The 15,994-nt window shown below is 38.9% G+C and overlaps 1 protein-coding gene across 1 annotated transcript in view; it reads right to left on the bottom strand.

The window, feature by feature from the left end:
* Positions 1 to 1,263: 1,263 nt before the first annotated feature.
* Positions 1,264 to 15,994, bottom strand: part of LOC140142035 (uncharacterized) — a 142,224-nt gene continuing 127,493 nt past the window's right edge. The window contains 11 exon segments of the mRNA XM_072163947.1: positions 1,264 to 3,525; positions 4,607 to 4,712; positions 5,812 to 6,018; positions 7,657 to 7,922; positions 8,443 to 9,273; positions 10,178 to 10,284; positions 10,400 to 10,448; positions 10,736 to 10,943; positions 11,590 to 11,921; positions 13,155 to 13,335; positions 14,532 to 14,687. Coding sequence (XP_072020048.1) covers positions 2,352 to 3,525; positions 4,607 to 4,712; positions 5,812 to 6,018; positions 7,657 to 7,922; positions 8,443 to 9,273; positions 10,178 to 10,284; positions 10,400 to 10,448; positions 10,736 to 10,943; positions 11,590 to 11,921; positions 13,155 to 13,335; positions 14,532 to 14,687 — 3,617 coding nt within the window. The 3' untranslated portion in view covers positions 1,264 to 2,351.

Below are 15,994 nucleotides of genomic sequence, written 5' to 3'. Positions count from 1 at the left end.
ATACTGAGAGATCGGCTCAGTGCCTACACTCTTAATTTTACTCAAATAAAAAATTAAAATCAACAAATTGAGTAAAGAATTACTCAATTGAGTAAATAATACCCAACATTGAGCTCATATTGATAAAAAAAAGTACCCTCAATGTTGGGTACTATTTATCAATAGGAGCTTGGGTATTATTTCCTCAATTTGAATAAGTTTTTTCTCATTTTGTTGAGTTGTGACTTTTACTCAGGTTGAGTAAAATCTTTTTAAGAGTGTATCTTTATCCTTCAGTAAAGGCCGTGGCATCCCGCTGATTCATAGGCTATCTCTTTCATTTCACTTTATGCAGTATCAACTAAGGATAAAAACACAAAAAGTACACTAAATTCCATTGTGGTCCTTGAACCATATAGTGAAGATCAAACCCAATAAAATATAAAGTATCACAAAATTAGCAAACATCATCATTGTACCCAAAGCTGCTGTTAGGCCTATTAGTATTAGGCCTATAGACCTATTCTGATTTCTCCGACGAGCTCGTCAGATTTTCTTTCTGTTGAGGTTTGAGAGAAGGGATTAAAGCGATATAGGCCAATTTTGATATATTTTCATTTTTGTATACGAACGGGACAACAATGTAATTTTCCTATAGGGCCTAAATTCAGAATCGAATAAAAAACAATGTCCGTCCGGCTCTATGTAAGTTGGAAGCCTGGTTGGAATGCAGTTCAGTATAGCGCCATCAATTTTACCAGTTGTTGTTGGGTATTTAGATAAATTCCAGTAGCCAATGTCACTGGAAAAAGCTGGGAAATGCATTTTTTTTTAGTCTGAATTTCCAACAATATTTATAGGCTTATTTAATATGACTGGACAACAAATCCGGAAATCCGAACTCCTCTATAGTGGGTGTGTATCAGTCGGGTACCAATCAGTTTGACACAGTCTGTGTTAGACCATGGTGGGGGATATTGTTATTTATCAATAATAATAATAATAATAATAATAATAATAATAATAATAATAATAATAATAATAATAATAATAATAATAATAATAATAATATTAAATAATAATAATAATATTAAATAATAGTAATAATAATAACAATAACAATAATAATAATAATAATAATAATAATAATGAAAATAATAATAATTAAAAAAGGAGCTTCTTGGGAAATATTTATCAAAAAAAGTCTAGCTTTTTAGCTAGACTTTTTAAGCTAGACTAAAAGTTACATGACTTCATTAATAAAGGACACCATACAAATCTACCTTTGAGATAAAATGGTTGCATATATAATTCAAAGCACTACGGTATAATTATATATGTACAATTGGTATCAAATATATTTCAGTAACTGTTTTTGATAATAAAATGAGCATAATGATTATAATTGATATAATTAGCACCATTTATATATTTGGCAAGAAAATGGGATGATCAGTCAAAGGGCTGACATCAGTTAGCACACACATTGAATTCAATACAATGAGCTATATCTCCTTGTGTAGGATAGGAAGTCAACCAGGAGTGGTCGGCTATTGAGGCAATGGTGAATATCTGAGGGGTCAAACATACTCACACAATCGTTAGCTATACTTATATTAAATGTTTAGTTTGGTTAAATAGTTGTAAAGTTTAGTTGGTGACTATCTTCATTCTAGAGAGACGACTGCCTCCCAAACAATCTTCAGAAAGCCTAGTTCCAAAAGCTTTTATTCTTCCTTGGAGGTTCTTAGGGCCGGGGGAACCAAAAAAGGAGTTTATGCCACTTTCTCTGAAAGTCATTCAGAACTTTTTGGTTATCCAAAGGGTTGTTATGAACCTTAATGATTTAATAGGGAAGTTCCCCTCCCTTAGAACCAGAACCTTTTGTAGAACCAATAAAAGTTCTACATGAGTTTCATAGAACCAATAAGGTTCTTCAGAGTACTCTTACATCCTTTTATGGTTCCAACCACCAAGGGTTCTGAGAGAAAAAAGGTTCATTTTCAAAGAGTGCACTATGATGTTGTTGCCACCATGGTAGGGGAGACACTTAGTTATAGGCAATAGGGTAAGTGCAACAGCTGTCATACATGTCGTGCGTAACTACCATGCGTAAACGAGTGTGATATACTGTGTGTAAATTACCAAAATAATGTTAACAGGACAGCTATTGCACTTACCCACTTCTGGCACTGAGCAGTCGCTATGTGATGTGATCAGGCTAAATGAATCATTTGCTAAGCAAAATCAAAATTAAGTTTAAAATTTCATTGTACGTGCCATTTTCAGAGCTACATTTTAACGAAAACTCCATTGCAATATAAGTGTTGCTCAGAATAATGAAAAGCTATGTCTGATTTAGCTTGATCACATCACATATGCACAAATCTAGAAGGCTCCGAGTCGGCCATTGCTGCTTCTTTGCTCTTATCGCCATTATGGGATCTTTTGAATTTTTTTAAAAATCTTTCTTTGACCCCGTCCTCTCTTTGTCCTTCAATTTCATCTCCACTAGCTGTTTTTGCACCTTCCAAATTCGGCACCTCTCTCTGGACTCCTCTATCCACAGTTTCAAGATTACCGCGGTTCCTTGTGGCTTCTACAGCTTCATTCTCATCTTGCATAACAGTTATTTCCAATTCAGCAGGACCTGTATTGAAACCATACAGGGGATTGGCAAAACTTTCTGGTTGCTTCTGTTTTTTGTCTTTTTTTGAATGAATGTTGTCATATTTCTTAACAGTATCTTGTGCAACTTCCACTTTGTTTATATTTTCTTTGTTTCTTTCATTTGCTTCTCCTGGTGTCACATTCATTTGTACAGGACTTGACCCGACCCCAAAGAGCGGATTGTCAAAGTGCATTTTCCCATCAAGAATTTTCTTTGCTTTGGACAAAAGACTTCCAGTTCTGAATACACCATTGCTCACTTCTCCAGATGAATGATCACTGATCACATTCCTGGGACTACTCCTTCCAGATGCTCCTTGCTCACTGATCACATTCCTGGGACTACTCCTTCCAGATGCTCCTTGCTCACTGACCACATTCCTGGGACTACTCCTTCCAGATGCTTCTTGCTCACTGACAACATTCCTGGGACTACTCCTTCCAGATGCTCCTTGCTCGCTGACCATATTTCTGGGACTACTCCTTCCAGATGCTCCATGCTCAATGACCACATTCCTGGGACTACTCCTTCCCGATGCTCCTTGGTCTCTGACTGCAACTTTGGGACTACTTCTTCCCGATGCACCTTGCTCCTTGACCACAGTTCTGGGACTATTTCTTCCAGATGCACCTTGCTCCTTTTCCACAGTTCTGGGACTACTTCTTCCAGATGCACTGCGGTGTTCCTCAACCACAATTCTTGGGACACTTGCCTCACTTGGACTTTGATACATGTACACTGGATTGGCAAATCCGTTGACTGAATTTTCGTTTTCATCATCCGGCAGGACAGGATTCTGATCATTTTGTGAACGTCTAAATATGACTGGGAATTCTCCTACTACAGAAATGTCATGGGTTCTCTTCATGTAAGACCTGTTGGTGGTACAAGTGAATAAAATAATATATGAAATGATTAAAGCCATATTCTAACATTTTACCCTCAATGTTTTTTCAATACCCTGCAAAAATCAAGTTTCGGCACTGAATTTGTGACACAATCTGAGATCAATGTATACAACGATGGGTCCCCTATACTAGTTTTATTCAAATGATCGAAATATTAGTTGAATGCATTTGCGATGTTCACATGCGGTATGCAGTGGCAGGCCTTCTGGGTGCATTTGCCCCCCAATATTTTTCTCCCCCCCCCACTTTTGAGGCAAAACCCCACAATCACACTTTTTGCTGCAATTTTGTGCAAATTTGGTTGATTTTGCCATCCCTGAAATTCACTTTGCCCCCCCCCTCCAATGCCCCTCTCCCTCCCCCCAAAAAAATCCTGGTGCTGCCACTGGCGGTACGGGATGGTCATAACACATCAACAGGAACAACCTTGGTCACAATTGATGGAGTGACACTTATCGTCCACATAGAAGCTGAAATTAAATAGTGATTTTGTTTTGTGGGGTATGTCTTGTACAAGTGATTAATGTTAGTACATTAGTGATGCTATTTTTGTCAAAATTATTTGTACTGGGAATGACGAACATTTGCATTTTTCTTTCCATTACAGTCATATCGCAAAGTACCAAATATCGGAGGTGTTACTGTAAAAGTGAACATTTTTGCGGTACATTAATTTTGCGCTTTACACACAGCTACTGCGAAAATAAAAACACATGAATATGTTCTTTTAATGTATAGGTCTATGTAATAAAAACTCAAAATCGCGAAATTAAAAACAAGCAATGTAGTTCAAAATTGGCAAAGCCCGAAAAATTACACATGTAAATATTATCACTTTTACAGTAGTTCAATATTAAATTTAGGAAAATATTTGCTTTGATGAACCCACATTGACATTGGCTAAATAAGCTGTATTCTCTTTCAAAAGGGAACCATGATTCATGACATCATCATGGCTAGCTTACTGAATAAGTATCGCTTACTGCACCTGGTTTTCTGAACTTTTTTGATCTTGATTCAAAATAGTCTATAAAGTGTAAGTAATTACCATATTTTACGTCTATATCTGACACATAAGTAGACCGATACAATGATAGTGGCTGAAAACACAATACACAGGACTACTATGGATTCTTCTTCTGCTGGTGAAAGACCTGGTGAGAGAAAAAAAAATTACAGGGTGCATAATGTGTCCCCACAAGGTTTGCAGGCAAGGGCGGCGGAACTGGGGTAGGGGGGGCCAGTGGGGGACCTGGCCCCCACTTTTAACCCATAATGTGCTGTGTGTAACATGTCTGGGTGAACATAAATAATCAAATCTCTATTTTAGACCTTAACATGCTTAAAGAAAGTGTAAAAATTATGCACAAAATGGCTTCAATTGGACCTTCATTTTGCAAAATTTTCCAACTCCCCTGTATTAGGACACCCAACACTAAAAGCAATAATTTATACAATTATAGTGTAAACTTATCCACGAAGGGCTTCAATTTGGGCCTTCATTTAACCCATTTTCGGATTTTTCAAACTAAAATTGTACACAATAATAGTGCCAGAATGGTCCACCAAATGGGCCTTCATTTTGCAAAAGTTTCTCACTTCTGACGGGGCACATCCCCTCAGACACCCCCCCCTGCGTCACAAGTAAAGCTTAACGCGATGGCCGCGATTACATCACCCTGACTGGCCCCCCCCACTTTCAAAATCGTTCCGCTGCCCCTGTAATTGCAGGCATTTGTGGTTCAAAACAAAAGAAAAAATATTTTAAAAAGAAAGGGTAATTGTGTCAAAGTCCCATTGAAATCATCAAAGCATGTGGTGGGAAAAATCAACAAAAGAAACCAGGGTTAACATTTTTTGCCAAAAGTTAACATTTTGTGCACCCATTCATACACCCTGGCATATATCGGAGCTCATTTTGTAGTACTCTTTTCAAAATTTGTTTGGTAGGGAATAAAAATCCCATAGTTAGCGTGAATCATAAGGTTGCAGGCAGGCCCATAGCAAGGTGGGTGTGGTGCCCCCCTCCCCCATAAATCTGCAAAAGATCTGCTTTGTCTATAAAAAAAAGAGCAAAATTGGGCCCCAAATAATGAACTTTCTGTGAAATTTGTTAAAAAACAGGATCCAATAATCAATTGCAGATTGAATCAAGGTCTACTTTTCAGGATTTCTCTTGAAAAGGTCTGCATTTGGACAAATCTGCACCCCTACAAAAAATTCTGGCCAAGGGCATAATGCATCTTTACTTACCTGTTCTAGACTCCGGCTTAGCTGGAGTGCTTCCTTTGCAATTCTCCACACACTTGCCATCTATAACATAGACTGTGCCATGGAGACTAATCTGTGGTGTTTCATGGATATATTGATGATAGCTATCAATGAGGTGGAGAGATTGGTTTGAATTTACTGCCAGCATAGTAGCCTGATATATCACACTGCCATTCATGATCTTGTCATCTGTGAGGGGGTTAAATGGTAAACTATGCATAATTTATAGATTAATGAACATGGATTACTTGTTGGGAGAGAAATTAGACAAAAATAATGCATGCACGCTGATGTTCATGCATCTAATACACAACAAGAAAAAAACAACAAAATTTTTGCTGTTTTTATAACAAAATTATCACTAAAAGTGTTGGAAAATACAAGCAAATATAAATGCGTCAACCTGCAAGAAAAATAAATGTGTCCGAAAGCACTGCGTGTAGTAGGCGGAGTGTGTGCCTGTGCACATTAGACACAATCAATGCATGGTTTGGATTTTCCTAACGATGGCTCTGATTGGTTCTCCCTATCTTAGAGTGTATTAATAGGTTATGTAATCTGGAGGGACGGCACCGCAATGATATTGGTAACAGTTATCAATTAGAATGCAGAGATTGGTATATACAACTACCATTGAAATCAAAACCGCATTGTTCAGAACAATATAAACCGGTTCCAACCCCCCGTAACCGGTGGTTGACTGCCGGTCGAGTTTTGATTTCATCCCTAAATGTTTAAGACAAGTTAATTGCCTGGTCGATCATCAAGATTAACCCCATATGTTTTCTTAACCCTAACACCGAACCCTACTTTTTGATATCAAAGTTAAAGAAGATACGAAAAAGGAGAGAAGATGAACAAATAAGTCACTTGGCACCCCTGGCATTCAAACCTTTGACCCCCTGCATGCCAACCAGACGATCACGGACCGGTAGCTACACTGGTTATCGCTGCCTGGGCAGCAATTCCGTGAGCATATAACACTTGGGGTGATTGCGTCATCGCAGACCCTGGGATTCACGGATGCGCAGCATTTTTCATCATGGTATTTTGTGGTTTTTTTGGGTGTTAGGGTTAATGGTCGTGCTTGTGATGTCTGTGTTTCTTGAGTAAACTAGAATTACACTGTTTGTAATTAAGGTGGCCCCCCACACAAAGGTGTGTAAATAACAAAGGTTTGTAAATACAAATAATATGTAAATAAGCTCATTAATATTCATAAATATGCATCTAACATGACACAAAACCAGACAGCATATCAGGCCACCATATCCAATCACCAAACAAAGTAAAAAGTACATATACATACACTAATTCTTCAGCAAGGTGTCAAATTCGAAAACCATCTTTGGAATATATTGAGAGAAATGGACATAACAAATTAAACAAAGGCCAAAAAGTGTATAGCACATAGCTTCTGACCAAATGTTTCTGATACAAACTTTAGGTGGGTGGGGGGCTTTAGCTGTTATGATCAAATTAGCATATCTTAAATGCCCTTAATCCAATCGACAGATGGCATCCTCACCCCCATTTTTCTTCTTCAAAACTTGAGATTTTGGTATCGGGAAAAAAAGTTCATATTTTTTTCATTACCCAGAAAAATTTAACGCTAGAGATATGTTTTGTTTAGATAATACGAACAAAAACATGATGAATTTTAGTAACAACACCAGAAGTGTATAATGTACTATCATATTGTTATATACATTTTTGCTTCTCATATCAAAACAGCCAGAGCAATGCAATTCAAAATTTACATTGTTTTAGTGGTAGGCCTCAATGTAAGTTAGAAAACAGAACTTCAGAAATGTGATTTAGTTTTACCTGTAAGATAGTCATCATTGAATCCACACTGGCAGTATAGATTGATCCCGGATACTATTTCTTTCTTCAGTTCCACGATGAGGTCCGTATTCTCCACCCAGATATGATACGCCGCATTCACTAGCCTCATCTGTATGGTGGCGCTGTACACATCACTGGGGCATACGTTGGCTTGGTATGGTGTTGGCATGGATAGAGTGAAAACTGAGTTGGATTGAGGTTTGCAGCACTGACATCTTGAAATGGATTGATCCTTTCCTTTTAACCTGCAGTAACAGAATGAATAGAGATGGTGGAGGTTATGATCTGATGCAAGAATTGTAGTCAAAGTAATATGTGTGTAGTAGACTAATTCCAATCAGCCGTCTACACTTCGCATTATACTGTGTTATGCTTCGTAGTGACGACTGATTATCTTACAGGCCATATCGTGACGGACTTCTGAAAAATATTCAATGTGACTTTGGTTGGGCGCCATAGCGCGACTGACTAGAGCATCACTGTATCGCGCCGCTGTGACAAGATCGCGCTCTGAAGTTCTAAAACCAACAAACTCGGTCAAAGGGTCAATTTGGACACAACTGCGCATGCTCTATGCATGCCACAGGAATCCTGTTGCAAAATCCGTCACTTTTTCCACGTAGTTTTCTCAGTCGTCAATCCAAACGGTTGACGACTGAGGGCAGCAGTATATGTGTGTAGTCATGTAGGCCTATAGTCTTTCAGTGAACAAACTATGGAGGAGGTTACAATCTGATCACTTAATAAAAAAGGTTTGACACTTACCAAAAGTGACCAGCATAAAAACTAGGTGATACAGGTGTCAGCACAGATGTCATCTCATTGTCCAGTTTGGCTTGGTCACTCGTAAAAACCACTGCATCTACCACACCATCAGCCGTCATCTGTGTGTCGACCGGAAAATCTGTGACTACACCACGATACAAAACCACCGCTCCCGTGCCCTGGGGGATTATGGGTACATTTGAATTTGGAAATGAGATTGAAGGTGTGGGCACCATTCCATGTGAACCAATAACCGCTACGCCATTGTGGTCTGTGCGTTTCTCTGCCATACTGACTGTATATATTGAGCGCCCTCTATCGGAAAATAACACCAAAACGTACTCATCTAATGGTGTACTGACTAGTCCTTTTAACTCTATGAATTCTGTGTTTGAGTCACTGTTACGGGGTTTGATTTCATTGATGATGAAGTCTGGGACCCCTAAAGTTAAGGCAGACTTACGGGAGCAGTTATTTGGAAGCAACGGAGTCGGAATTCCAATTCCAAATTTGGCAGTCTGTCTTGTTTCACAACAGCTACATCTACTAATAGTCCAATCACAGCATGACGTCACACCATCGTTTATGTTGACTTGCTGTTGCCCTGGCAACAAGGCATCCATCATTGTCATAGCAACAGATGATTTTGTACCATATACGACGGCATCAATTAGTCCTGTTGGTATTGGTGTACTAGGAGAATAGGTGATGTCCTGGCTTTTGTAGAGTGCGACTGCACCAGCGCCCTCTTTGATAAAACCGGGTGGTAGCGCAAAGTGGGTTTGCAGTGTGGCTGCTGACAGGGGATTGCCAATGAGAAAAAAACCATCACTGAAAATAGAGCAAAATTGGAAGAAACAAATTACCAAGAATGGCTACAAAACCACAACTGGCGTTAAATCACCGGCACCTCACCTGGGCAGAACAAGCAATTCAATTAGGCTTTTCAAACCACTGAAGTGTACTGATTTTATAGCCTACCCAAATTTGTAATGAGTGCAACTTCACCAATTCACTTTTCATTGTAAGAAAAGTGTGTGGGTAAAATATTTGAAGGTAACCAGTACAAAGCAATAAGAGTGTCATTTGATGTAATTAGGTGATGAGTCATGTTACAAAGGATTCTGGGAAGGGTAAGCTATTAACTCTGCCCCAAACCCAAAGTGACATAAGTGACCTACCTAATGGTACTGTATCCTTTTAGCCAAATTTCCTTGTACGTCCCCTCACTCTCCAAAAACAGCACAAGTATGTAGTCATCGAGAGAAGTTTGACCCCTTCCACAAACCTACCTGTTGGTACTGTATCCTTTTAGCCAAATTTCCTTGTACTTCCCCTCACTCTCCAAAAACAGCACAAGTATGTAGTCATCGAGAGAAGTTTGACCCCTTCCACAAACCTACCTGTTGGTACTGTATCCTTTTAGCCAAATTTCCATGAATATAACCTCACTCTCCAAAAACAGCACAAGTATGTAGTCATCAAGAGAAGTTTGACCCCTACCACAAACCTACCTGTTGGTACTGTATCCTTTTAGCCAAATTTCCTTGTACTTCCCCTCACTCTCCAAAAACAGCACAAGTATGTAGTCATCGAGAGAAGTTTGACCCTTCCACAAACCTACCTGTTGGTACTGTATCCTTTTACCCAAATTTCCTTGTACTTCCCCTCACTCTCCAAAAACAGCACAAGTATGTAGTCATCGAGAGAAGTTTGACCCCTTCCACAAACCTACCTGTTGGTACTGTATCCTTTTAGCCAAATTTCCTTGTATTTCCCCTCACTCTCCAAAAACAGCACAAGTATGTAGTCATCGAGAGAAGTTTGACCCCTTCCACAAACCTACCTGTTGGTACTGTATCCTTTTAGCCAAATTTCCTTGTACTTCCCCTCACTCTCCAAAAACAGCACAAGTATGTAGTCATCGAGAGAAGTTTGACCCCTTCCACAAACCTACCTGTTGGTACTGTATCCTTTTAGCCAAATTTCCTTGTATTTCCCTCACTCTCCAAAAACAGCACAAGTATGTAGTCATTGAGAGAAGTTTGACCCCTTCCACAAACCTACCTGTTGGTACTGTATCCTTTTAGCCAAATTTCCTTGTATTTCCCCTCACTCTCCAAAAACAGCACAAGTAGGTTATGTAGTCATCAAGAGCAGTTTGACCCATTCCATAAACCTACCTGTTGGTACTGTATCCTTTTAGCCAAATTTCCTTGTATTTCCCCTCACTCTCCAAAAACAGCACAAGTATGTAGTCATCGAGAGAAGTTTGACCCTTCCACAAACCTACCTGTTGGTACTGTATCCTTTTAGCCAAATTTCCTTGTACTTCCCCTCACTCTCCAAAAACAGCACAAGTATGTAGTCATCGAGAGAAGTTTGACCCTTTCCACCATCATACAATTCTATATACTGTCCTGTAGGTCCTGTTGGCCTGGATAAGCTTAGGTTGATTTCATTTAAGATGATTGGAGCTTGGCTACAGTCATTGGGTGCACCTGAATAAAATATTGAAAAATGTCACAAAAACTGAACCAAAATAACAAGCTTGACATTTAAACCCATGAGCACATATGTGATATGATCAAGGGGAATGAGTCACATGTCGACCCTGGTTGAAAATGAGTTTTACGTATGTTTCTAAAGAGGACATTTAAAACTTTCATAAACTGAAAACCCCATGTTAATACGACTTTTTGTTACAAAGTTATATCAATTTATCAATCGCTGAAAACAATATAAAGCAAAAGAATTTTAACACTTTCTTTGCCAATATCTCAAAATCAGTATTAGCGACATCCGACTCATTTCCCTTGATCGCGTCACATATTGCCTTTCTTACATTGCCCCTAATTGGTTAATTACATAATTTAATCATCTGAGTAACCAATCAAAATAATGCTTTTAGATCTCTTAGCAATTTTAACTTAATTCCCTTCCTTTATTTAAGGGGAAATGGAGGAATTTCAAAAATTAAAAAAAGTCCCCCTTTCATGACTTACAAAAAATTATTTTCCCCTCATTTTCCCCACAAAATAAAATTAGTAGGCCTACCCTCTTAAAAAAATATGTTCCCCCCCCCCTTAAATTCCACATGTCAGAAATAATGACCGCTCCCTAATTTACAGACATCTTAGGGCCTACCTGGAGTGGCAATGGAAGAATGAAATGCAGACATAGTAACCATATGTCCCAGCATGCATCTGGACAAGGTCATACCAGGGGTCACCTCAGCCATGACCTGACCTGGTGCTAGACTCCTAACAAGACTGTTATCTCCACTAGTATCACTCCCATACACCAAAGCATCCACTATGTTCAGAGGGTTCAAGACAGTGCCTCTGGGGAAGTCTACTATTTTGTCATAGTATAAGACGACTGCATCAGGACCTTCATGGATGTTGTCGGGAATGATGAGGTCTGGTGGAGGATTGACGTTCTTGTTACCGATGAGGAAATAGCCACTGTTATTGGTTCTGTAGATCAAAAAATCATATGAAAATCTTTTGAATTTTTGAGTACCAATGAATGACTAAAGAAAATGAAACAAAACATAGATAACTCAATCAATAAATCAACAATGAATGACTGACATGAATGAGTGATTTGAGAGGCTGAGTTATTGAAATGATGATTAGTCAGTCGATCAATCAATCAATCACAACTGATCCACCATTCATACAATTATTAAGCAAGCAATGAACCTATCAAACAATCACATTATCAAGTAATCAATCAAACAAATCTAGCTAAACCAAAAGCCAAAATATAACTTATTTAAAACGTTTTTGTGTTTGCTGGGTAGTTACAGACACATCAAAGACAGGCCAGTTTTTTAGGCCTGTGAAAAATCATATTCTACCACAAGGTTCTCAACTTCAGCAAGTAGATTATAACTCGGATCTCAAGTCCCCTTTCTAGATCTGTAACAAGCAGGTGGCCATGGCTACCCCACTTTTTTGAGAAATTTGCCGTGTTTTTCTCTATAACTTCATTTAATTTTGGTGCAAATTTGCATTTTGGGTGCCCAAATTATGAAGAATGCTCCACATTTTTCAACTTTGCCCTGTCCCATGTAGACAACAATGGCGACAACATCACCGTCAATACACAAATCAATGAAGACATAATCTTAATTTCTTTTGAAAAGAATTTTGGGAATGATTGAAATGGTCTGGAGGCATGGGCCATCTGTTGGCCTTTGAGTAATCCTGTGCCTTTGGGCCATCATGCTACTATGCTAGTGCCCCTGCCCAATACTTGGATTATTTTAGATGGGATGTGCTGTTCTAACTGTCGAACCCCAACCCATTTTTAAGGGTAATTTTGCAGAAAATAGGAACCCATATCTAACATATAATCTGAAAACAAGGACCCATATCTAAGGATTTTCAATTAAGAAAAAGTCCCATATTTTTATCAATTATAATTATGCTTGTAATACCAGATATCACATGCAGCATAAAAAAGTGTGATTTGAGCTTTAAAATAGGGGGTGTACAGATTTCAAATGGAACATTCCAATCAGTTTAACCACTCTTGGAAGATTTGACCTTAAGCAGTATGTATTTCAAACTGAGATATCTAAACAATGCTGAATGGGTGACTCCATTTGAAGTCAACACCCCCCTGTGTGAAAAATTAAGGTAATGTTTTCCATCTGGGGTGTATGGATTTCAAATGGAATAGCCCAACCAATCACCACTCACCTTGCACCATGCAAATCAATTTCCAAGTAAGATCTATCTTGATTGGCTCCATCAAAGAATACCAGGATGAGACCATTCAAAAGCAAGCTAGTGCCTTCTCCTCCATTATAAAGCTCTATGAAATCCTGCCCTGGCACATTAACACTGATCTCATTGATGTAAAAGACGGGTAGCTGGTCATCTGTAATGTATCAGTTAAAGGCAAAGATGTTAGATTAGGAGAGATAGGACTCTGCCATGTTAACATTAACACTGATCTAAGCCTATTCAAAAGTAAGCTAGTGCCCCTCCTCCATTATAAAGCTCTCACTAAATCCTGCCCTGGCACATAATAACACTTATATCTCATTGATGTAAAAGACGGGTAGCTGGTCATCTGTAATGTATCAGTTAAAGGCAAAGACGTTAGATTAGGAGGGATAGGACTCTGCCATGTTTACACTAACACTGATCTCATCAAAGAATACCAGAATGAGACTATTCAAAAGTAAGCTAGTGCCTCCTCCTCCATTATAAAGCTCTATGAAATCCTGACCTGATATGTTGACACTGACCTCATTGATGAAAAGACAGAACAGAAATCATCTCCAAGATCATCCTTGACAGTCAGTATGGTCATTGCAGGGAGCAAAATGGTTTGCTAACTCCCCCCCAAAAAAAAAAAAAAAAAAAGAAGAAATTGTTATCCCCAAAACCAATCCGCAAAAGACAATTTCAACCTCCTAGGCCTTTCCCCAAATAGTGCAAAACTGAAATGGCCTGGTAAACACAATATTTTACCTTTGATTTGGGCAAAAATAGTGAAACATTTTTTTAGCGCTTCACATGCAATTATGACAGTAATACAGAACCATGATGCCTTACCCACCAGGAATGTTTTTGTCTTTGCTCTCTCAGACAACTGTTTATTTGTGACGTTTGAATGTTTATTCGTGACGTTTGAATGTAACATTAAACTGAACATGTAAACTATTTGGACCCCTCCAAAACTGAACATGTAAACTATTTGGACCCCTCGAAACAATTTTTGCAAAGACCAGGGGCGGATCCAGGAATTTTCAATAGGGGGCACCTATAGCCACAGCTGTCGCCGTGGCGGCTCGGCCCCCACAGAAAAGTCAGACGCCGCTCTGCAAACATACACAAAGTCAGGTGCCGATCTGCAAAAAATAGGGGGGGCGCTGGCCCATCCAAAATCCGCCTCTGCTGACAGTGATCTATTCAAGTTACCTTTGAACATACCAACATGTACTAGATTAAAACAAGTTCATTTGAGTGTGGAATATTGCACAATCAGGCATTTTTCAGTGCAGGCAATATCACTTTGTTCAAACGTCACGAATAAACAAATTGCGAATTCTGGCCAGCCCCTCTTACCTGCTATGAACCCGAGTGGACAGGCATTCCTTTGTCCAGGTGTTGGATGGGTCAAACTAAACATCAGTGGATCTAGACGCTGGTTACCATGGCAACGACTGATACTCTCATCATCATCAGCAAAGTGTGAGGGGTCCTCTAGAACCATGCTACGTCCTGAGATAATAGTGTAATGGAAAGAAAATAGTCACCAAGGTGATTAGCCGACTGCATAAGGCTTTAAAAAATAAGTTGACTTGCCCTTATCAACCGACACAAAAATCTGAAAAAACATGGTCGTGTTTTTTTTTCTTGAAAAATTCTGATTTATTTCTTCATTTGTTTCATAAATTTTGGCAGTGCAAACATACGTTGTAACTTCAACAGATCAAGATGAAATCGCTAGAACTAAATCGTGATAAAGGACTGGAATTGACAACCTTATACAACGACCTCATTCGACCAAAGTCGCCAATGGTCAACAAAGGGCATGTCCATCACAATATCCTAGGACTTTTTCTGATGAAGATGTGTCACACATCGAAAATTAAAGGTTAGTTGAATTTTTGTGCTGAAAGTCAGTTTAAACTTTTAGAAACTTTAACAGGGAATTGTGGGATGGAAATTGTGTTCAGTTGCGCTTCCTGCATTGATTTTCTGTTGTATTTTGGATAAAATACGCACCTGAAGATGTGTATATTTGTAAAGCGCATACCGTCTTTATTTCTCTAAAATTCTCTATGCAAAGTATTAGGCATCACGTCATATTTTGCAGAAATTGAAAAAAAAATATATATCAACCGACCGACCTAGGTGTTGGGACCTAAAGGGCAAGTCAACTATCTTTTTAGCCTAATCAACATGATGAAACAAAGACGGATGGAAGGACATCTGTCAACAAACAAGTGGGGTGGGCCCGGCCCCCAACTCAACACAAAATTTCAACACAAAATATCATGGAAAAGGGGTAATTGGTTAAGGACAGCGAAATTGGCAAAGTAGGGGGTATTTAATTGGCACTGACCGCGAAATTTGACTGCGAAATTGGCAAAATAGGGAGTATTTAATTCACACTGTCCGCAAAATATGGATAAATGGGGTAGGCTTGGAAAAATCCAGTCATTTTATGTCAATTTTGAGTGTCATTAAAAATGGTGTTTGAAATTCTAGTCAATAAAAACCACAAAAAAGGGGTTGTTTTGGGCCAAATTTTGTCCTTGATTTTGCATGAAAAAGGGGGTAAATTTGATGAAAAATCATTGCAAAGGAATCTTTGAAAGATTTAGTAGCACGCATGGTTACCAACTTTTGTGTTGAGTTAGAGGGCGGGGACCTTCTAGAGGCAGATCCAGATGAGCATGGGGGGGTACTACATCTGTTTCTAGAAGCTTCTTGAGGAACCCAAGGGGTCAATCCCCTATCTTTATGTTATCAAAAGAGAAGGGGTCTAAATCTCCCATTTTCGTCCCGGTGGATACTTGCAT

The sequence above is a fragment of the Amphiura filiformis genome, chromosome 2 (genome assembly GCF_039555335.1).
Source record: "Amphiura filiformis chromosome 2, Afil_fr2py, whole genome shotgun sequence".
Lineage (NCBI taxonomy): Eukaryota > Metazoa > Echinodermata > Ophiuroidea > Amphilepidida > Amphiuridae > Amphiura > Amphiura filiformis.
The sequence above is the reverse complement of the archived record's forward strand: the minus strand, read 5'-3'. Positions and strand labels throughout refer to the sequence as shown.